The sequence below is a fragment of the Columba livia genome, unplaced genomic scaffold (genome assembly GCF_036013475.1).
Source record: "Columba livia isolate bColLiv1 breed racing homer unplaced genomic scaffold, bColLiv1.pat.W.v2 Scaffold_140, whole genome shotgun sequence".
Classification (NCBI taxonomy): domain Eukaryota; kingdom Metazoa; phylum Chordata; class Aves; order Columbiformes; family Columbidae; genus Columba; species Columba livia.
The window spans coordinates 100009-123422 of NW_027043036.1; the positions used below are offsets into that span (position 1 = coordinate 100009).

Genomic DNA, 23414 nt, shown 5'->3' on the forward strand with positions numbered 1-23414 from the left:
GTTAAAAAATAAATTGGTATGACAACCATCTTTCTTGTCCCATCATTAGACAGGACACAAGGAATGTTACAGCAAAGTATCTAATTTCTCCAGGCTAGGGGAGGAATATCTTCAGTTGAATGAACTTAGGCATTTTGTTCTGGTTTTACACCCCTAGGTCTAGAGAGACATTCATCAGTCTTTGGCCATGTCATGTCTGTGCTCTGATTCAAAGCCTTTGCACACATGGGCTCTTGGACACTTGGTACCAGGTTTCCTGTGGCAGGTCAGAGCTGGGCTGGTGCCACAGCTGGGGTGGCTCAGCCCAGATGTGAGGCAATGTCCTCAGCCAGGGACCTGACTGGGGGAGCTGGAGCTGTCAGTGCTGCAGACAGAGCTGTGACACGGATGGAATGAACTGCCAGGCAGGGTGGCAGGAGTGAGTTCATCTGGTCTCAAGGACAGCAGCCTCCAAGCACAGCAACAGTCCAGATCAAAGCTCAGTCCAGACCTGTAAGGCAATTCAAGGGCCCCATAATGAGCTGTTACTACTGCAGGAACACTTAAAGGTGAAACAAAGACAGTTTGTAGCTACTGATGAATTTAATAAGGGAAAGAGATGAGAATCCCTGTGTTCTCTTGTCCTCCCTCTTCACCAGCAATGTGTCCCAGGCCTCTGTGACTTGAGACGGGAATGTGGAGAACAAGCAGCAGTGCATGGGGATCAAGTCAGGGGTCACTGGAACTAACACAATCCTTTCCAGTCTATGGGACAGCAGGGGCAGCATCCCAGGAGCTGGGACAGCAGGACGATGTCACAGTGAGGCCACTCTAGACCATCTGTGAAAGCTCATGGAGACTGGGGGGACTCCCTGACCACTGGCAGCTCTCACACAGTGTGTGCACTTCTCAAAATGGCCAGTGGGTGAGCAGGGAACTAAGGGCTGTGCCCCAGAGCATGTCCACTGGGACCCCATTTCTGGGTGTCTGGAAGAGAAAGTGATGGGGTTTACCCAGGATATGTTGCGTCTGTCCATCCTCTTTGCTTTTTGCGAGGAAAGGACAGGGTTGCTGGACATGGGCAGAGCAGTGGTGGTCTGTTACCTGGAAGTCAGCAAGGCATTCAGCATCATACCCCACAATATTCTTGTGTCAAAGGAAAGATATCACAGTCTTTGTCAGTAGATGGGTAAACACCAATTTGGGTGGTTGGGCTTGGAAAGGTGCTACAAAGGGAGAAAGTTTCCCATCATGAGGACAGTCAAGCACTGGAAGCTGTTTCCCAGGAGTGCGCATTCACTCTACCCCAGAATACGTCCAAACTATGTTTGGATAAAGCCCTGAGTAATCTGGTCTGACCCTGCTTTGAGAAGGAGGTTGGTCACGACTCCTTCTGGGGTTCCATTCAGCTTGAATGATGCTGTCCCTTCATCTCCTTCATGTTTTAAATTTAGCGAGAACTCTCAGGTTCTCCCTGACCACAGGAATAATCCACCTGAGGTGCAGGGCTGCTTTACAATTGCCCCCAAACAGCCCTGACCACATCTTGTGCATCCCTTTTCATTTGCCCCCACCCAGGTTCTATCCTCATGCCTGCCTTTTTAATCCTTTCAGAGCAGGTTGCTCAACAGGTGTCAGCATCCATGTACGGAGTCTGCACAGCAGCCAGGCAGCAAAGCCATCATTACAGAAATGGAGATGAGGCTCTTGACCAGCTCCTGAAACCCAGGAATCAGCACGCCTTGTCACCTGAGATTCCCAGGAACACCTGAACTTGAATTGAAAAGCATGTGAGTCCTGGATGGGTATCCTGGCTTGTCTCCTGACCCATGTGGTGCTTCAGGCTGTGAAGAGAATCAAAACCAGCCATTGGACTGGGGTGGTTCCATTTTACACGTGTCACACAGGGCAGATGAAGGGAGCTCAGAACTGCAGACTCTGCTGCACTGTTGGGACTGCAGAGACTGGAAATGCAGGTGACAGTGTGTGTCAGTGCACACACATAAAGATTCTGGCTTCCTTTGGGCCTTTGCACTGACCTGGGATCTGTTCCTTGGCCTTCTTTGTCTCAAAAAGAAACTATTCTATGCAACCTCCACATCACACCACATAAGAAATAATTAAAAGGTAGAAAAATAATGAAAGAAGCACAATTTGGGAGTAATTCTGTCCAAGAGGTGTACTCTTTAAATGACTATAACAAAAAAGAAGTGAGAGAAAAAGCATGGTTCTAAGAAATTCTTTCAAGACACAACTGCTGAGGTGTAGTAGATGTTTGGAAAAGCAAGAATGACTGTTAGGAATGAAATTAAAGAGCTTTAGTTCATCATGATCATCAGTGAGAATAAGGAGTTCCCTGTTACTGTTACTAGTGCCAGCACCACTGTTCACAAACATCCTTCAGAGCATCTCCATTGTTCCTGGGCTCCAAAGCTCATCCTGCTCAGAGTTTGACAGGATTGCTGCAAACCCCTGAGACCCAAATCTCTACAACTGTCTCTGCTCAACAGCCTTTTACCCCAGAAGGGGAAAACTGCCAATGCAGACACCAACCCAGTGCCCAACCTGCCTGGAGAGCCAGGACAGTTGTGCCACACAACAGCAGCCTCTGAGGGAAGCTGGAGGTGATGGGATTGAAATGGTTTCAACCCAAATCATAGAATCAAGGAATAATTTAGGCTGGAAAAGACCCTTAAGAACGCGGAGTCCAACCGTAAATCAAACACTGCCAAGTCCACCACTAAACCATATCCCTATGCACCACATCTGCACATCTTTTAACCACCTCCAGCAATGGAAGCTCCAATCCTGAGCTGGCAGGACACCATTGGCTGCAGTTGGACATAAGATACTGGTCATGGCTGTGAGTTCAGCCCTCGCTGGCAGAATGTCTCACACCCTCACTGAGGAGGGCAGGGGGCTGGGAGATGGGAGCACGTTTCAGTTTCCAGATCCCAGCACAGAGCCCAAACCATCCTGCTCTTGGACTCTGGATCCCATTTCCTGAGATGCAAAGCTGGTGGGGCTTCTGTGGATAATCATGTTAAAGGCATGAATAATCCTTCAAGTGTTTGTGGAATTCGTCTAGGAATGTCAGTTAAAGAAAAAAAGAAACTTATATATAATTATCTATAAAACAGTACTCTGCATCTGTTGTAGCCCCTCTGACTATGACAATTAAATAGGCATTTGCACTATAAGGTTTCATACCCCATCCACAAGCACACATCTAAGTGGTTCAGATGAAGGCTGGTCTGGCAAACGTCACCCTTTGTGTCCCCAGGTGATGGACACTCCTCATGTGGCTCTGCAGAGAGTGGCAGGAGCTGGATCCCCTTCTCGGGACAGACTCCTTCCAGGAGAGACACAGACACAGGGGGAACTCATCAGGGCTTTACGGCATTTCACTCAGCATCAGTTTGACATATTGGGTGCTGTCCTGTGACTGCCCTTTCTGCACAAATTGTAATAACTGATGGTCAAAATTGCTAATGTTGAACAAATCGAGTAGGATTCAATTATATTATGCATACTGTTGTAAGCAGTAACTGCGCTTATGCAAGTTTGATTATGTTTTGTAGAACCTTGTAGTAGTAGTTAAGCCAATGCCTGGATTGCCTGGATGGTGCCACAGGTAACAGGACTCCCGGACGGTGCCACAGGTAACAGGACTCCCGGATGGTGCCACAGGTAACAGGACTCCCGGATGGTGCCACAGGTAACAGGACTCCCGGATGGTGCCACAGATTTCAAAGTTCCAGAGACGGAAATTCCCAGCGTGTGAACGAGCGTATAACATATATAAGCACACACGAAAAGTTGAGTGGTGTGCCTGTTGGCGGAACTGAGCTTCCCCCGGTCACCCAGCGCTGTTTTGCCTAATTACCGCTTGCTAAATAAAATCGATTGATTGACTCAGAATCGATTTATTGGCTCTTATTTATAACAAATGTGATCTGTGTGTGGCGCAGGAGCTTCCCGTCCACTTGCTCCTCCATTCAGTCAGGTGCTGCAAGAGAGGGACAGAGAAAGAAACAGTCAGGACCGGATTAACAACCTCGTCATCCCTGTCCCCAAACCTGCAGGCGGCCTAGGAGGCCTGATCTAAGTTTGGCTCTTCTCCCTCTCTTTGCTGGAATCCTTCACTGCACAAATTTCTGTCATGAACACTCTCTGAACCAACCTGATGTGTTCATAGTTCCCAGCCCAGCGTCCATTCCTCAAGGTACCTCAGCATTTCCCTTTGGAACCACACCTGAGTGCCATCCCGTCCTGAGCTACCTCAGCATTGCCCACTGCAGCCTCCCCGACGCCATCTCCTCCCTGAGCTCCCTCAGCCTTTCCCGCCAAAGCCTCCCCGATGTCACCCCTCCCTGAGCTCCCTCAGCCTTTCCCGCCCAAGCTCCTTCCGCGCCGTCCCGCCCTCAGGCTCCTCCGCCGCTCCCGCCGCTCCCCCCGTTCCCGGCCCCTCCCCGCGGCAGCGCCGCCCCCGCCCCTCGCGCCCCCTGGCGCCCCCACGGCGGCCCCGGCCCCGCCTGCGCCGCTCCCGACCCGGCGCTGCCCCCTCCCGCTCGCTTTCCTCCCTCTGCCCTGCGGCACCGCGGGCTCCCCCCTCCGCCCCACGGCCCCGCCCGAGCCCCGCGCAGCGCTCAGCCCGGGGCTCCCTTCCGTCACAGGCGCCCGCGTGTTTCCCCCTCGCCCCTTGCCCGGCCCGGCCCGGGGCCGCGCTCTTGCGGCTGGCTGCCCCTCGCCTTCCTCCTGCCGAACCCAGCCCGTCCCTCCCCCTCCAGCCTCCCCCCTCAGCCGGGACCGGGGCGGCCCCGTCCAGTCTCCCCGCTGTCCGCCCGCCCCTCGCTCACCGCCGGCCCCGCCGCTCCTCGCGCGCTGCTCCCGCCGCCGCACCGCCGGCACGCGCTCCTCGGCCCGCGCGCTTCTGCAGCGTGGCCCCGCCCATCCCGCGCAGGAGCCAATCCCGTCCGCGTCCGCCACCGGGCCCCGCCCCCCCTCCCGGCCCGGAGCCGCCGGCGGCCGCAGAGCGGCGCTGTCCGCCCGCAGCGCGGCCCCGGCCCCGGCGGGTCAGCGGCAGCGGGGCCGGGAGCGCTCGGGCTGCGCCCGCCCGGGACGGCCCGGGACCGAGGGCTCCGCCGCTGCAGCCCGTTTCGTGCCGTTTGCACCCCGGCTTACACGGCTGCAGCCTTCCTGCTGCTGCAGCTCACACATCTTTCTTCCTTCTAACCGAACAGCAGGTCACACTCACAAACGTTCCGTGCTCGCTGGCATAAGAACATCTGCAGAAGAATCTACAAACATTACACAGATATACCACCGACCACAGCTTTCTGAGCTTTCAGGTTAAAGTTCCTGCAGATACCCATGTTTCAATCAAACAGACACCACCAGCAGAGCTGCTGCCTCTGCCGTCTTTGCTCAGAAAGCAGTGACAACACCAGAAAACACATTGGCAGCCGGTGCTTTGACCAGTGAAGGTGGGATCTACAAAAGTCTGATTAAACCAAACAGCCTGAGGTCTTTATCAAGCTGCAGATCTGCCAGGAATGCTGAAATGCAAGAGTTTACTCCTGCACTATTCCACAATGGAACAGCCGCTTCATATCAAAATCATCTCAAAGTTCCAAACCGGTACATTAAAAAGCTGTCACTAGGTATTAGAAGACCACTGCAAGATCTTATTGCTTTTGAGTTAAATCATAATTTTACAATAAAACAAAAGCCAAACAGTTTCTGCAGCCTGTTGCTCATCCTCCTGTTCATTCATGAGCACTGAAGCAATCAGTTGTTATACGACGTGTCAACAGACGAAATTGAAAAACCCCAAAAAATTTACTGTATCTAGTGGTGTATCTAGGATGCTGTGTCTATGATGCTGTATCTGGGATGCTGTATCTGACATACTGTATTTAGGATGCTGTATCTGGGATGCTGTATCTAGGATGCTGTATCTCGAATGCTGTATCTGGGATTCTGTATTGCGGATCCTGTATCTGGGATGCTGTATATAGGATGCTGTATCTAGGATGCTGTATCTGGGATGCTGTATCTGGGATGCTGTATCTGCGGTGCTGTATCTAGGATGCAATATCTATGATGCTGTATCTGGGATGCTGTATCTGGGATGCTGTACCTAGGATGGTGTATCTGGGATGCTGTATGTGGGATGCTGTATCTAGGATGCTGTATCTAGGATGCTGTATCTAGGATGCTGTAGCTGGGATGCTGTATCTGGGATGCTGTATCTGGGATGCTGTATCTGGGATGCTGTATCTATGATGCTGTATCTAGGATGCTGTATCTAGGATGCTGTATCTAGGATGCTGTATCTGGGATGCTGTATCTAGGATGCTGTATCTAGGATGCTGTATCTGGGATGCTGTATCTAGGATGCTGTATCTAGGATGCTGTATCTATGATGCTGTATCTGGGATGCTATATCTATGATGCTGTATCTAGAATGCTGTTTCTAGGATTCTCTATCTGGGATGTTGTATCTGGGATGCTGTATCTGGGATACTGTATCTATGATGCTGTATCTAGGATGCTGTATCTAGGATGCTGTATCTAGGATGCTGTATCTGGGATGCTGTATCTAGGATGCTGTATCTAGGATGCTGTATCTAGGATGCTGTATCTATGATGCTGTATCTAGAATGCTGTTTCTAGGATTCTCTATCTGGGATGTTGTATCTGGGATGCTGTATCTGGGATACTGTATCTATGATGCTGTATCTAGGATGCTGTATCTAGGATGCTGTGTCTATGATGCTTTATCTAGGATGCTGTATCTAGGATGCTGTATCTGGGATGCTGTATCTAGGATGCTGTAGCTGGGATGCTGTATCTAGGATGCTGTATATGGGATGCTGTATCTGGGATGCTGTATCTGGGATGCTGTATCTATGATGCTGTATCTAGGATGCTGTATCTAGGATGCAATATATATGATGCTGTATCTAGGATGCTGTATTTGGGATGCTGTATCTAGGATGCTGTATCTGAGATGCTGTATCTAGGATGCTGTATCTGGGATGCTGTATCTGGGATGCTGTATCTGGGATGCTGTATCTATGATGCTGTGTCTAGGATACTGTATCTATGATGCTGTATCTGGGTTGCTGTATCTGGGATGCTGTATCTAGGATGCTGTATGTAGGATGCAATATCTATGATGCTGTATCTAGGATGCTGTATCTAGGATGCTGTATCTATGATGCTGTATCTGGGATGCTGTATCTATGATGCTGTATCTGGGATGCTGTATCTATGATGCTGTATCTAGGATGCTGTATCTAGGATGCTGTATCTATGATGTTGTATATGGGATGCTGTATCTGGGATGCTGTATCTGGGATGCTGTATCTAGGATGTTGTGTCTGGGATGCTGTATCTAGGATCCTGTATCTGGGATCCTGTATCTGGGATGCTGTATCTGGGATGCTGTATCTAGGATGCTGTATGTGGGATATTGTATCTAGGATGCTGTATCTGGGATGCTGTATCTATGATGCTGTATCTAGGATGCTGTATCTAGGATGCTGTATCTATGATGTTGTATATGGGATGCTGTATCTGGGATGCTGTATCTAGGTTGCTGTATCTGGGATGATGTATCTGGGATGCTATATCTAGGATGTTGTGTCTGGGATGCTGTATCTAGGATCCTGTATCTGGGATCCTGTATCTGGGATGCTGTATCTAGGATGCTGTATCTAGGATGCTGTATGTGGGATATTGTATCTAGGATGCTGTATCTGGGATGCTGTATCTGGGATGCTGTATGTAGGATGCTGTGTCTATGATGCTGTGTCTGTGATGCTGTAATTGGGATGCTGTCTCTTGGATGCTGTATCTAGGATGCTGTATCTGGGATGCTGTATCTAGGATGCTGTCTCTAGGATGCTGTATCTATGATGCTGTGTCTAGGATGCTGTATCTAGGATTCTGTATCTGGGATTCTGTATTTTGGATCCTGTATCTGGGATGCTGTATCCTGGATGCAATATCTATGATGCTGTATCTATGATGCTTTATCTTGGATGCTGTATCTGAGATGCTGTATCTAGGATGCTGTATCTGGGATGCTGTATCTGGGATGCTCTATCGAGAATGCTCTATCTATGATGGTGTGTCTGGGATGCTGTATCTGGGATGCTGTATCTAGGACGCTGTATCTAGGATGCAATATCTATGATGCTGTATCTATGATGCTTTATCTAGGATGCTGTATCTGAGATGCTGTATCTAGGATGCTGTATCTGGGATGCTGTATCTAGAATGCTGTATCTAGGATGCAATATCTATGATGCTGTATCTGTGATGCTGTACCTGGGATGCTGTATCTAGGATGCTGTATCTAGGATGCTGTATCTGGGATGCTGTATCTAGGATGCTGTATCTAGGATGCTTTATCTAGGATGCTGTATCTAGGATGCTGTATCTGGTATGCTGTATCCGGGATTCTGTATCGGGGATCCTGTATCTGGGATGCTTTATCTAGGATGCTGTATCTATGATGCTGTATCTAGCATGCTGTATCTAGGATGCTGTATCTATGATGCTGTATATGGGATGCTGTATCTGGGATGCTGTATCTGGGATGCTGTATCTAGGATGCTGTATCCTGGATGATGTATCTGGGATGCTGTATCTGGGATGTTGTGTCTGGGATTCTGTATTGGGGATCCTGTATCTGGGATCCTGTATCTGGGATGCTGTATCTGGGATGCTGTATCTATGATGCTGTATCTGGGATGCTGTATCTGCGATGCTGTATCTAGGATGCAATATCTATGATGCTGTATCTGGGATGCTGTATCTGGGATGCTGTATCTAGGATACTGGATCTGGGATCCTGTGTCTGCGATGCTGTATCTAGGTTGCTGAATATTGGATGCTGTATTTAGGATGTTGTATCTGGGGTGCTTTATCTGGGATGTTGTTTCTAGGATTCTTTATCTAGGATGCTGTATATAGGATGTTGTATCCGGGATGCTCTATCCGGGATGCTGTATCTGGAATGCTCGATCTAGGATGCTGTATCTTGGATGCTGTATACAGGATGCTGTATCCGGGACGCTGTACCTCAGAATCTGTATCTGGGATGCTGCATCTGTGATGCTGTATCTAGGATGTTGTATCTGGGGTGCTGTATCTAGTAAGCTGTATACGGGATGCTTTATCTGGGATGCTGTATCTAAGATGCTTTATCTAGGTTATCTATATAAATATGTGTACCCTGGACCAATGAAGTCAACTATGGTCTGTCACTCACATTGAGTTGTCTCAGCTTTTTCCTCCGCCGCTCGCAAGCTTTGGTTTGGAAGACATCAGATTTGGAACGTTAAGGAAGCTGTAGCTCCCTTGGTGTTTCCTTCTCCCCGCAGTCGCATTTCTGGTTCTGTCTGTCGAGTTCTGCTCCTCTCCCGCACCAGGTGCTGATCGTGGGGCTCAGGGTGAGGGGGGCAGGGAGGGCGGGGGGTCCGTGGGCTTCAATAAGTTTGTCTGGGGTTTTTCAATCGCCTCTGTTGACACGTCGTATAAAAACAGATTGCTGCAGTGCTAATGAATGAACAGGATACAGCATCCCAGATACAGCATCCCAGATACAGCATTTTAGATACAGAATCCCAGATACAGCATCCTAGATACAATATCCCAGATACAGCATCCTAGATACAGAATCCCCGATACAGCATCCTACATACAGCATCCTAGATACATCATCCTAGATACAGCATCCCAGATACAGCATCCCAGATACAGCATCCCAGATACAGCATTCCAGATACAGCATCCTAGATACATCATCCTAAATACAGCATCCCAGATACAGCATTCCAGATACAGCATCCTAGATAGAGCATCCCAGATACAGCATCCTAGATACAGCAACCCAGATACAGCATCATAGATAGTTCATCCTAGATACAGCATTCCAGATACAGCATCCCGGATAGAGCATCCTAAATATAGCATCCCAGAATCAGCATCCTAGATACAGCATCGCAGATACAGGATCCCAGATACAGCATCCTAGAGAAAGAATCCCAGATATAGCATCCCAGAATCAGCATCCTAGATACAGCATCCCAGATACAGCATCCCAGATACAGCATCCTAGACACAGCATCCCAGATACAGCATCCCAGATACAGCATCCTAGATACAGCATCCTAGATACAGCATCCTAAACACAGCAACCCAGATTCAACTTATCCGATACAGCATCCTATACACAGCATCCTAGATACAGGATCCCCAATACAGAATCCTATATATAGCATCCCAGATACACGATCCCGGATACAGCACCCTAGATACAGCATCCTAGATGTAGCATTCCTGATACAGCATCCTAAACACAGCAACCCAGGTACACCATATCCGATACAGCATCCTAGGTACAGCATCCCAGGTACACCATCCTAGATATAGCATCCAAAATATAACATCCTATATACAGCATCACAGATGGTATATCCTAGATACAGCATCCCAGATACAGCATCCTACATACAGCATCCCCGATACAGCATCCCAGATACAGCATCCTAGATACAGCATCCCAGAGACAGCATCCTGGACACAGTATCCTAGATACTAGGCTCGAAGGGGGATGGGGTTGTAGCTGGGCTTGTTCCAGTGGGGCAGCATTCTAAAACTGATGAGGACCGGGTGGCCTCCTATGCCCCCAGGGATAAACTGGTGTGCTCTGCTCGCTCCCTGAAATGCCTGCACACCAATGCACGCAGCATGGGGAATAAGCAGGAGGAGTTAGAATCCTGTGTTCGGTCGGGAGATTATGATCTGGTGGCAATTACAGAAACATGGTGGGACAGTTCTCATGACTGGAATGTGGTCATGGATGGCTATGCCCTTTTCAGGAAAGACAGGCCAGCCAGGCGTGGTGGTGGAGTTGCTCTCTATGTGAGAGAGCAACTACAGTGTACTAAATTCTGCCCAGGAGTGGATGGCGAGCGAGTTGAGAGTGTATGGGTCAGGATCAAGGGGCAGGCTGGCAGGGGTGACACTGCTGTGGGCGTCTGTTACAGGCCACCAGATCAGGCTGAGGAAGTTGATGAGGCCTTCTATGGGCAGTTGAGAGTGGCCTCACAGTCACAGGCCCTGGTTGTTGTGGGGGATTTTAACTTCCCTGATGTTTGCTGGAAGGACCGTTCAGCCAGCCAGCCACAGTCCAGGAGGTTCCTCCAGTGCATCGGTGAGAACTGCCTCATGCAGATGGTGGAGGAGCCGACCAGGAGAGGTGCACTGCTGGATCTCATCCTCACTAGCAAGGAGGGTCTGGTCGAAGCAGTAAAGGTTGAGGGCTGCCTGGGCTACAGTGACCACGAGATGGTGGAGTTCAGCATCTTGTGTGGCAGGAACAGAAGAGCAAGTACAATTGCAACCCTGGACTTTAGCGGGGCTAACTTTGGCCTTTTCAAGCAATTGCTGGGGGAAATCCCATGGGCAAGACTGCTTGAAGGAAAAGGGGCCCAAGATAGCTGGATTGCATTCAGAGATTGCTTCTTCCACGCTCAGGATCAGAGCATCCCCACACGTAGGAAGTCAAGGAAGGGAGCCAGGAGGCCTGTGTGGTTGAACACTGACCTGTTGGGTATGCTCAAGCAGAAGAGGAGAGTTTACAGGTCGTGGAAGCAGGGGCTGGCCACTTGGGAAGAATATAAGGCTGCTGTTAGAGGATGTAGGAAGGCAGCTAGGATAGCCAAGGCCTCCTAGAATTACAGATGGCGAGAGGGGTCAAGGACAGCCAGAAGAACTGTTTCAAATACATAGCAGATAAAACTAATACCAGAGGCAATGTAGGCCCACTGATGAACGGGGTGGGTGCCCTGGTGGCAGAAGATACAGAGAAGGCAGAATTACTGAAAGCCTTCTTTGTCTACTCTGCTGGGGGCTGTCCTGGGGAGCCCTGTACCCCTGAGACCCCCGATGAAGCCAGGTCAATGGAGGAGTTTGCTTTAGTCGATGAGGACTGGGTTAGGGAGCAATTAAATAGTCTGGACATCCATAAATCCATGGGTCCGGATGGGATGCACCCGCGGGTGCTGAGGGAGCTGGCTGAAGTAATTGCTGGACCACTCTCCAACATCTTTGCCAAGTCTTGGGAAACGGGAGAGGTGCCCGAGGATTGGAGGAAAGCAAATGTCACTGCAGTCTTCAAAAAGGGCAAGAAGGAGGACCCAGGTAATTATAGACCGGTCAGCCTCACCTCTGTCCCTGGGAAAGTAACGGAACAGCCAGCATGGCTTTACCAAGAGTAAGTCGTGCTTGACCAACCTCATAGCCTTTTATGAGAAGGTAACAAGGTGGATGGATGATGGCAGGGCGGTGGATGTGGTCTACCTTGACTTCAGTAAAGCCTTTGACACAGTTCAGGTGTAAGGGACCTAGAATGACCATCTAGTCCCACTGCATGACCAATTCAAGGCTGATCTAAAGTTAAAACAGGGTAGTAAGTGCATTGGCCAAATGCCTCTTGAATGCTGAGGCTTGGGGCATCAACCAGCTGTCACAGAATCACAGAATGGTTGGGCTTGAAAGGGACCTCTGGAGATCATCTAGCCCAACCCACCTGCTAAAGCAGGTTCGCCCAGAGCAGATGGCACAGGAAGGTGTCCAGGAGGGTTTTGAATGTCTCCAGAGGAGGACACTCCACAACCTCTCTGGACAGCCTGTTCCAGTGATCAGGCACCCTCACAGTTAAGAGGTTTTTCCTAATATTCAGATGGGACCTCCTATGCTGTGCCCGTTGCCCCTCATCCTATCATTCAGAAGTCTGTTCCAGTATTTGACCACACTCTCAGTAGAGGGTCAAGTCTGAACTTCCTCTGACCCAGGTTTGCACCATTCACACATGTCCTGTCACTGGATACCAGGGACAAGAGACCAGCACTTCCCTATACACTTCCCTCCTCAGGAACTTTTAGAGGGCAATGAGCTTGCTCATCAGCTTCCTTCTCTCCAAACTAGAGAAATCCAGATTGCTCAGCCGCTCCTCAGAGGACATGCCTTCCGGTCGGTCACCAGCTTTGTTGCTCTCTGGATACATTGGAATACTTCAACATCCTTGTCAAATCGTGGGGCCCAGAACTGCACACAGCACTCAAGGTGAGGCCACAGCAACTCTGAATACAGCAGGATAATCACCTCCTTTGAGCGGTTGGTTCTGCTCTGTCTGATGGACCCCAGGATGGGATTTGCACTCTTGGCTGCCAGGGCACACACTGCTGACTCTTGTTGAGCCTCCTGTCAACCAGCGCCCCAAGGCTCCTTTCTGCAGGGCTGCTCTCCAGCCAATCCTCTCCCCATTTAGACTTGTGCTTGGCATTACTTTATCCCAGGTGCAGAATCCGGCAGGTGGACTTGTTAGATTTTATACTGTTGATCATTGCCTAATGCTCCAATCTATCTAGATCGTTCTGCAAGGCTCCTTGTCCCTCAGGATAGTCATCAGCACCTCCGAGGATGGTATTATCAGAAAATTTGCTACTGGTGCATTAAATTCCTGCATCCAGATTATTGATAAAAATATTGGACAGACCTGGCCCTAGGACTGAGTCCTGAGGAACATCACTGGTGGTTTCCGTGAAGAATTTTTTCCTCATATCCAATCTAAACCTCTCCGTGTGCAACTTGAGGCCATTTCCTCTTGTCCTATCACTTGCTACTTGGGACAAGAGACCAACACCCTCCATGATAAAACCTCCTTTCAGGCAGCTGTAGAGAGTAATAAGGTCTCTCCTCAGCCTCCTGTTCTCAAGGTTGAACAGCCCCAGCTCCCTCAACCGCTCCTCGTCAGACTGGTGCTCCAGACCCTTCACCAGCCTTGTCACCCTCCTCTGAACTCTCTCCAGCACCTCAATGTCTTCCTTGCCATGAGGGGCCTAAAACTGACCCCAGGATTCAAGGTGCAGCCTCACCAGTGCCCAGTACAAAGGGATGATCACTTCTCTAGTCCTGCTAAAGCTCTGATTGAATCAAGGCTTGAACACCTTGGTGTGGCCCAGTTGGTGACAGGTTGGACTGCAGACTCCTGAGGTCCCTTCAACCTCAGTTCTCTCATGATCCCATTGTGATGTTGGGCTCTGTTTCAGACTGGAGCAGAGCAGGCGATGATGGGGCAGGATCCACCTGTGCTGTAGGTGACCATCTAAACCAACATCTCAGCCAGTGAACCAGCCAACCCCTCAGTGTGACTCGCTCTGGGCAACGTGTGAGGAGTCCTGGGCAGGGAAGGTTCAGAGGGCATGGGGCGCTGTGCAAGACACAACATGATCTTGGCTTCATGCCTGCAGGCCCATCAGATGTCAGTTGATGTCAACGGATATTAAAATAAGAAGAACTGAAGACAAAGATCCAAAGCAAATGAACGTGTCAACCTTCTTTGTTTGTTTCTTTCTTTGTTTCTTTGTTTCTTTGTTTGTTTGTTTGTTTCTTTCTTTCTTTCTATTTATTCATGTATGTATTTAAGTATTTATTTACTTATTTACTTATTTATTTAGTTAGTTAGTTAGTTACTGATTTATTTATTTATTTATTTACTTACTTATTTATTTATTTACTTACGTATTTATTTATTTGCTTATTTATTTATTTATTTATTTATTTATTTATTTATTTATTTATTTATTTATTTATTTATTTTAAAGTCTTTGTAGGGGAGTCTCTTTTCTTTGGAAATGAATGAGTTCTCCAGAACTGGGCATGGGTTTAGGACACAAATGTCTTCAGCTCCAGGGACACAAACACCTGGTGCCAGTGTAGATGCCCCGGGAACCCCTGCCCAGGCTCCACCTGCACTGCAAGGTGCTCTGGTCTCCCCAGGTCCTGTGTGAGAGATGCCAATCCCAGGCCAGCACCTCAGGTACACTGGGCCCCTAAAATGGCCCTGGCTGTTTATGGTGAGACAGCTGATGACTGATGTCTGTCTGGAAGTGTACTAAGGATTGGAGAAGAAACACTGGTCTTCCCCTGTACTTCTATTACCAACACTCCATTACTTCATCTCCCTCGTCATTCAGGAGTTCCCACCTCTCCTGATTAAATGTCCCTGTCCAAGGACAACTTTCCAGCACTGTCTGGACGTTTGCCCTTCCCAGTGCTCTCAGGTTTCTCCTCCACTTGCTCTTTGGTCATTCAGTGGCCTCTCAACTGTCTGGTTTCTGCTTTGAGCTTCAGGGAGTTACAAACTTGCCCCGTTCTTCAGAGCTCTAATTAACATGGCAGTCAACACGTTCATTGTGTTTATTTCTATCCTCTCCTATCTCTCTGTCTAAACCAGTTCTTGCGTGGGTTTCCCTTGTGGATGGTGGACCTCATCAGATCCAGCTTACACACACAGCTGAGGAAAGTGTTTTGCTGTTTATTAAACTGTGCAGTGTTTGCCCAGCAGAGCAGGTGGAGCTGGTGCACAGGAGCTGCAGCATCTCCTGCAGAGCTCAGTGGAGAAGTCTGATGTAGGAAAAGTGATGCAATCTCTGGTGGCCAATGAGGGAACCAGCAGACTGGGGGTGGGGGTGAGGAGCCAGGTTGTCCATACAGTGTCCAGCCTCAAGGACTGTTCTCCTGCCTGTCCAGATGTCTTCAGGGACCCTCGGGATCAATGTCCAGTGTAGAATGCTGCTGTCGCTTCTTCTATACACTGAAAAATGACAGAAAACACCCTGGAAAGAAAAAACCCTCCTTTATTAAATCTTCTTTGAAATCTTCATCAGCAAGTGTCCCATTGAAACCTCTCCAGTTAGTTCTGCAAGTCTGGAAGATTTGAATAATATTACGGAAAGAAACATTGCTCGTTAGGGCTTTCTCTCTTTTAATGAGCCCCGTGGCGGATTTGGTGCTGAGTCCATGAACCTCAGATACCAAGGACAGGCTGAAGAATCTGCTCAAGAAGTCCAAGTCAGAACAAACTCCAAAGTACCTTGAAGCATTAATGGGCCCACTGAGGGCTGTTACTGACAAAGCCTCCCCAGGGACTCGTTAGAGCAGATTATTGGAGGCAGTGATTGCATCAGGCAAAGGCAAAGTGCAGCAGCTCTGATGCTGAGAAAGCCCTTGGTTTGTCTGATGAAGGACAATGGCCAAGCCTTGAGCCCCTGCCCCTGGGAAGGGAGATCCTGTCCCTCACGTGTGAGTCAGGTTCTTCCTGGGGCTGTGGGGAGTGCGATGCCCAGTGCAGGACAATGGTGTGACACCTCCTGGCCTGTATGGGGGTGCAAGGAGGCAATGGGGAGCCATGGCCATGACAATGATGTGTCTCTTCTTAGGCCTCAGTGGCAGGGACATCAGCCATAGCCAAGGGGACAAAGACCTTGGCTCTTGCAGGGACATCCAGTGTCACCCTTGGCCATCTCCACCACAGTCCATCCTGCACTGTCCCAGGCCTGTGGCTGTTTCCCCACAGGCTGCAGACACCCCATGTGCTTCCCCACCTTGTTCTCAGCCCAGTGTGTCCCCACCTGTGCTGCTGTCTCTCCATCCTCACCCGCTGTTCCTGGAAACACAAAGCCATGGCTGATCCAGAGTCCTTCTGAATGACCACAGCACTGCGCTCAGAATGACATTTCTTTATCCTGAGCTCCACTCTGGACATCCAGAGCTGCAGTTTCTGATCATTTTCCTTTCTCATGCTGTTTCCCAATACAAAAAAAAAAAAAGTGCCATCACCTTGGAAAGTGATTTTCAAGAGTTCTTGAGCCACTATTATCCTTCCCTCTCAATGTTCTATCCCAGCCAGCAACTAAGACCACAATAGCTGCTCACGTACTCCTCCAACCTATTAAGTGCGATATGGAAGATAACCAAAGGAAATGGAGAAACCCGTGGGTTCAGAAATAGCATTTTAATAAGACAATAAAAATAGTATAATATACTACTACTATGTATATAATTAAATGAAATGAAACTTAAAATTTAAAATGATTCTATGAAACACTAGGTCAAAAATCTATGTTTTCATTGTACAGATGAGATGTAAACACATGGCTCAGGGCTCTTCCTGGGACCGTGGGATGTGGGTGTGCAAGGCCCAGGGAAGGACAACACTGGGACAACAACTTCCAGCTTCCCCATGGGGCTGCAAGGAGGCACCGAGGCCCCAGTGCCATGAGGACAACATGTCTTCTCCTGGGCCTCAGTGGTAGAGACAACTGCCCTGGCCAAGGGGACACAGACCTGGGTTCTGTGGGTCCCTTCCAGCCTTACAGCGCCCTTTGCCATCTCCACCACAGGCTGTTCTACACGGTGCTACCCCTGCCCCTCTTTCCCTGCAGGCTGCAGACACCCATCTCGCTTCCCCACCTGCTCTCACCCAGCATTTCTGCACCTTCACTGCTGTGTCTGCACCCTCACTGGCTGCTCTTTGGCACACAAACCATGGGCTGATCCAGCTCCCTCTGGGTCACCTCTTGCCCCACAGCACTGCTCTTACAGTGACATTTTTAACTCCTGATATCCAGTCTCCACTTCCCCATCTGCACTTAGTGGCTTTGTTTTTTTTTCTCTGCTGCTTTTTCCCACTACTTGAGAAAGCTTCACCACCTCAGAAACTGCCCATCAAGCAGAGATCCCAACCTGTTATTCTTCTAGTCGTCTTGCAGTTGACCAGAGAGAAGTAATCTCACCATGATTTCCTAAATCCCATGAGTGCTGCTGGCCTTTCAGCTTCTCTGATACACACGACCATGTCCCTGCTGCTGTCCCGTCATGTTCTCAGGTGGGATGGATGTGACAACCTGTCTCCAAGATCTCTTCCTGAGTAGGATCTGTCATACTTAGACTGAGGTTCTTTCCCAGCCGTGTCCCTGCTGCTGGGCTGTCACCACCAGAGACAGAACTGACCTCACTGTCCCCTTTACAGCCACAGGATTCTGACTGGATTATGAGTGTCTGAGACACAACTGAACTCATAATAGGGTAACTATCCATCACCTTTTTTATGGCCCAGGCCCTGATCAGATAAAAGTATACTTGTTTTATCAAATTTATCAAATATATTCCCTACTAGAGATTTGAGTTGAAAAACACTCTTCAGAGGAACTGCTGTTTTTTTGTTGACAACATTTAGAACTCCTTTTCTGTCTTTTATTCTTTTTATTCTTCCTCTGCCTATTCTACCTTCAAAATCCTCTCCAAGGGAAAGACTCATTGAATCTCAGAATAACTTGAGGTTTGAAGAAAGCCCTTATCTCACTTGTCTCACTGTCCTGCTCCAGGCAGGGTGAACCAGGCGAGGTTGTTCAAGGGTTCCTCACAAATATGCCTCACCACAGAGAAGCTGAAAGTGCACTCGTCACATCATAGAGAGGGAGAATAAAGACGTTTAACAGTGTTGGTCCAAGTGCTGGTCACTGAGGGATTCTACTAGTAACTGGCTGCACAGAGGGCTTTGTACCGCTGATGACATTTGGCTTGATTGTCGAGCCAACTCCCCACCCAGCTTCCAATTCTCCAGCCCAGAGATCACTGATCTGGCTACTAGGACACCAAGGAACACCATGTCTGTGACCCTGCAAAATTCTGGGTATGGCAGCAGGTTGACCAGCCATTAATTCTCCTTCATGCTTTTCATGCAGATGGGTTCGATATCTGCCTTTTCCAAGACCTCAGAAACCCTCTTACCACTTTGTCTTACTTTTGAGAGCACAACCCAGAATCACAGGCAAGGGTGACAGCAGACAGGAGCACTTGCAAAGAGCCTGTCCCAGCAGCTGAGATGAATCTCACTGGGACACTGAGGTTTGTTCCTGGAGTCACACACAGAAATGCCAGGGTTCCATCAGGACTCCATATCTGAGTTGGTCTCAGGACCCCTTCTGCACCCAGGGATGCTCAGAGACAGTCTGTCCCTTTTACACACAGAGGCAGGAGTCACATTGTCCCTCTGGCCTCCCGTTGCCACTCCAGAGGGGTGGGAGACACCTCAGCTATGGTGAGTCACCCTGCTCTGCACTAATCTGAGATGTCCCACATCATGAGGAATGGACACGGGGAGCTCAATTAAGGAAGCACAACCCAGTGCTGCATTCAGGCAGTTTCCCATGGGGTGTTACTTCCAACAGGAAGAGACCTCAGGACCTTGTGTGTGCCACAGGTTTTCATGGAACCCCAAGGAACAGTTGATGGTGTTTGTGCTCACTCGTGTTCATGTCACCTCACATCCATGGTGTGCGTGCTCACATCCCATCTGTACAAAGCAACACAGACTGCTGAACTATTCATTGAGTGTCCACCCATGGAGGGAAGAACAGATTCTCTGGGTGAAAGGCCAGTATTGAAAATGGTGGTTGTGAGGGGCCAGTCCATGATGATTGACCTGAGGCTCCTTCCATGGGGTGTCCAGTGCACAGGGGCACAGCCCAGCCCCTGCTCTGCTGGTCCTGCAGGTCTCTGGCAGGAGCCTGGCTGTGAGAGGACACTGCTGTGTGCCAGCCCTGCACACACACACTGTTCAGCTGCACACCGGTGTTTCATCTGTGAGTGACTTTTGTAGGAATATGCTTGAGAGAAACATTGCAAGAAGATATAAACCATCATGCACCACCCAAAAAAGATCACTTTTTCTTGTGGAAGTACTGTTACTGAGGCCAGCTCTGTCACACAAGTGCCCATTGCCTGTCCCTGCCTGCGCCCACAGCACTGACACACAGCAGGACGGTGACCAAGCTGCCAGAGCACTCAGGCCTTGCACCAACACCAGGGATGAGAAGGAGAGTGTGGGAGTGGAACCAGAACAGCTCTGGAAGAAAAAGCGCTGCTGCTCCCTCGCGGATGCTGCCATGCCAGAGCTGTTTTCCCCTCCACCCACGCACAGGAACTGTCCCTGAATGTGCAAAAAGGCCTTGCAGGAAGGATATAGTGAAAAACAAGTCACTACAGGAATCTTTATTTTGGTTAGAGACAAGAAGTGTACTGTTCCTCATTTAAACAGCCAGTGGCTATAAAAGAAAAGCAGACAGTGGATTAAAAAGGGGCTGAAAACATCATCGCAATAAGAAAATAACAAATAACAACAGAAAATCCAGATGACAGGTTGAGCCTGTAATTAGCTACATTAAAACTCCTGTGTAGAAGCAGATGGGCAGTACATTGCTTCAGAAAACACTAAGATATGAGTTTCCTCAGGGCATCCTTGATCTCCTTGTTCCTCATGCTGTAGATGAGGGGGTTCACTGCTGGAGGCACCACCGAGTACAGAACAGACACCACCAGGTCCAGGGAAGGAGAAGATATAGAGGGGGGCTTCAGGTAGGCAAACATGACAGTGCTGAGGAACAGGGAGACCACGGCCAGGTGAGGGAGGCAGGTGGAAAAGGCTTTGTGCCGTCCCTGCTCAGAGGGGATCCTCAGCACGGCCCTCAAGATCTGCACATAGGACACCACAATGAACACAAAACAGCCAAATGCTAAGCAGACACTGACCACAATAAGGCCAAGTTCCCTGAGGTAGGAGTGTGAGCAGGAGAGCTTGAGGATCTGGGGGATTTCACAGAAGAACTGGCCCAGGGCATTGCCCTTGCACAGGGGCAGTGAAAATGTATTGGCCGTGTGCAGCAGAGCATTGAGAAACCCAGTGGCCCAGGCAGCTGCTGCCATGTGGACACAAGCTCTGCTGCCCAGGAGGGTCCCGTAGTGCAGGGGTTTGCAGATGGCAACGTAGCGGTCGTACGACATGACTGTGAGGAGACAATATTCTGCTGTGATCAAGAAAAGAAACAAAAAGAGCTGCGTCGCACATTCCAAGTATGAGATGGCCCTGGAATCCCAGAGGGAATTAGCCATGGACTTGGGGAGAATGGTGGAGATGGAGCCCGTGTCGAGGAGGGAAAGGTTGAGCAGGAAGAAGTACATGGGGGTGTGGAGGTGCTGGTCCCAGGCTATGGTGGTGATGATGAGGCCGTTGCCCAGGAGGGCAGCCAGGTAGATGCCCAGGAAGAGCCAGAAGTGCAAGAGCTGCAGCTCCCGTGTGTCTGTGAACGGCAGGAGGAGGAACTGGCTGATGGAGCTGCTGTTGGACATTGGCTGCCTGTGGGCATGAGGACCTGTCATAGGAGGAAAAGACAGTGACAGGTTAGGGGAGACTTCTCTGAGGAAAATAAACAGGCTGTTTCTCATGGAAAACCCCCTTCCTGATGGAGGGATGTTTCCGCTCGTTCTCTCTTTCTACCAATTGAGAAAAACTGTTCATCACAGTTTAAAATGCAGCTTGGGCATCTGGTTTCCGTGAACACACCTTTGGGTCAAAACCCCCTGTGTTGGTGTCAGAACAAAAACTGACCCCCACTCGCACCCCAACCCCAGAGAGCAAGAGCGCCAGGGACAGGTGGAGAAACGGGGAAGAACACTGCAGTGCTACCAGAAAATAAAGCAAGGACAGAAAGGCAGACGGGCATGCTGTGGAACCTTCTCCTGACCCGGCTGTGCTGCTGCCACTCACATAATGACACTGTAGAGCAAGTACCTTTAGCACCTTTTTTGAGTACCACGTTGCAGGAACCCTTCACCTGGAGGTCCAGCTGCTGAGGTGGAGACTCGTGACCTGGACCCCATGGCTTTGGGGCAGAGGGTCTGCTGGGGAGGAGAGGAGACCAGGGGTTGCACTGGGAAATGTGTCTGAACTGCGGGTGATTGCAGGGGGTTCCTAAATCCCGCCCCTGGCATATCTGGTAGGAGCTCCTTCTCCCTGCCCACGTCTGTACTGCCTGCAGCTGTGTGTCTGTTCCTGGTCTACTCCCTGTCAGTGTCACAGACCCCGTCCCACCCGCTGTGTGCTCAGCTCTGTCCTGCTCACACCTCCTGGCACTGCCCAGGGGCAGCTCTGTGTGTGCAGGGGCTCAGGAGCAGCTCAGACACGTCCTAACGAGAAGTGGGGTCTCAGTGTCTGCTCCAAAGAGAGAAATAAATCCCCATCTCCCACTGCACACCCAGACGAGCAAGAGTGGAAAACTGAAAGCACAGACTCCTTCCCTTGCAGCTGTTCCTGTGTTGATGTTGTTGTTCAGAAGGACCCTCTGCCATGTCTGTGGGGGGATCTGGAGCTCTGAGCAGCCCTGACCCACACAGCCCCCTTCAACCCCACAAGCTCCCTGCCTGCCCTGCCGGGGGTCGCTCCTTCCACCCACAGCTGCTGCCATGGGATCTCCCGGGCAGGCTGAGCGCTGACCCTGGCAGGCGGCAGAGTCCCTGCCCGGCACAGCCCTGGGGTGCAGGGACCCTGCTCTGCAGGACAGCCCTGGGCACCCCTGGGTGCTCACCCGGCTTCACAGCTGTTCAACATGGCCTGACAAGAGCCCCGTCCTTACAGACCCCACAAGCTGTGCCTGTGCCAGGTTCAGGAGATGCCTCCAGGAGCTACAGCTGCACTGCCCTGCACCCAGAGACTTACCATGGCGAGGGCTGCAAAGGTTTCTCCTCCAGTGAGCTCTCAGTCATCCTCCCAGTCCTGACCACCTTTAATCTCTCTCTGCCTTGCTCGTCTCCTGAGATCCCCAGGCAGAGCCCTCAGCCCTGCTGCGTGTGCAGAGGAGCTGCTCCTGGGCAGAGCTGTCTCTCTGCAGCGCTGCCACTGCCATGAGCTCCCTGTGTCCCAGGAGCCCAGCCCAGCTCAGCAGCACAGGAGCAGCCCAAGGCACTTTAATGACCCCTCTGGTGGCTTTGGTGCTGAGTCCATGGACCTCAGACCCTGAGGGGAAGCTGAAGAAACTTCTCAGGAAGTCAAAGTCAAATGTAAACTCCAAAGTTTCTTGTAATGTTAATTGGTCACACTGAGGGACACAACTGAGAAACTGTTCCCAGGATCTGGTTAGAGAAGTAACTGGAGGCAATTATGACAGGTCAGGAAAAGCAAAGTAAAGGTCTCTCTGATGCTGCGTAAACCTGGATGTGTTTCATTAACCAAAGAACTAAGCCCTGACCCCCAACCCTGGGGAGTCAGATCCTGTCCCTCCCACGTTGCCCAGGGCCCTTCCTGGGACAGTGTGATGTGGGGCTGTGCAAGGCCAAGGGCAGGACTATGGTCCCACCCCTCCCAGGTTCCTGCCTTGGGACAAGGAGGCCATGAGGCCCCTGTGCTGCAAGGACAAGGTGTCTCCTCACAGGCATCAGAGGTGCAGACAACAGCCACAGCCAAGGGGAGAAGGAGCTCATGTCTGGTGGGGCTTTCAGCCTCTTTACATCCCTTGATCATCTCCACGACAGCCTGTCCTGTGCTGTGGCATCCCCTGCACCTCTGTCCCTGCAGGCTGGAGACATCCCCCCTGCTGCCCCACCTTGCTCTTGTCTGAGCATCTTCCTTCCTTTGCTGAGATCTCTCCATCCTCCCCAGCTGGTCCTTGAAGCACAAAGCCTTGGGCTGATGCAGACTCCCTCTGCTGACCTGCTCCCCCACAGCACTGCCCTTC

The 23414-nt window shown here is 50.2% G+C and overlaps 1 protein-coding gene across 1 annotated transcript; it reads right to left on the bottom strand.

Annotated features, from left to right (window-relative positions):
- Nucleotides 1-20172: 20172 nt before the first annotated feature.
- LOC135577815 (olfactory receptor 14J1-like) lies at nt 20173-20658 on the bottom strand (the record flags this gene model as incomplete). The annotated part of the gene is made up of 1 exon (XM_065047936.1): nt 20173-20658. A coding segment is annotated over one exon (486 nt), but the record flags the coding sequence as incomplete, so codon positions are not given.
- Nucleotides 20659-23414: the final 2756 nt, after the last annotated feature.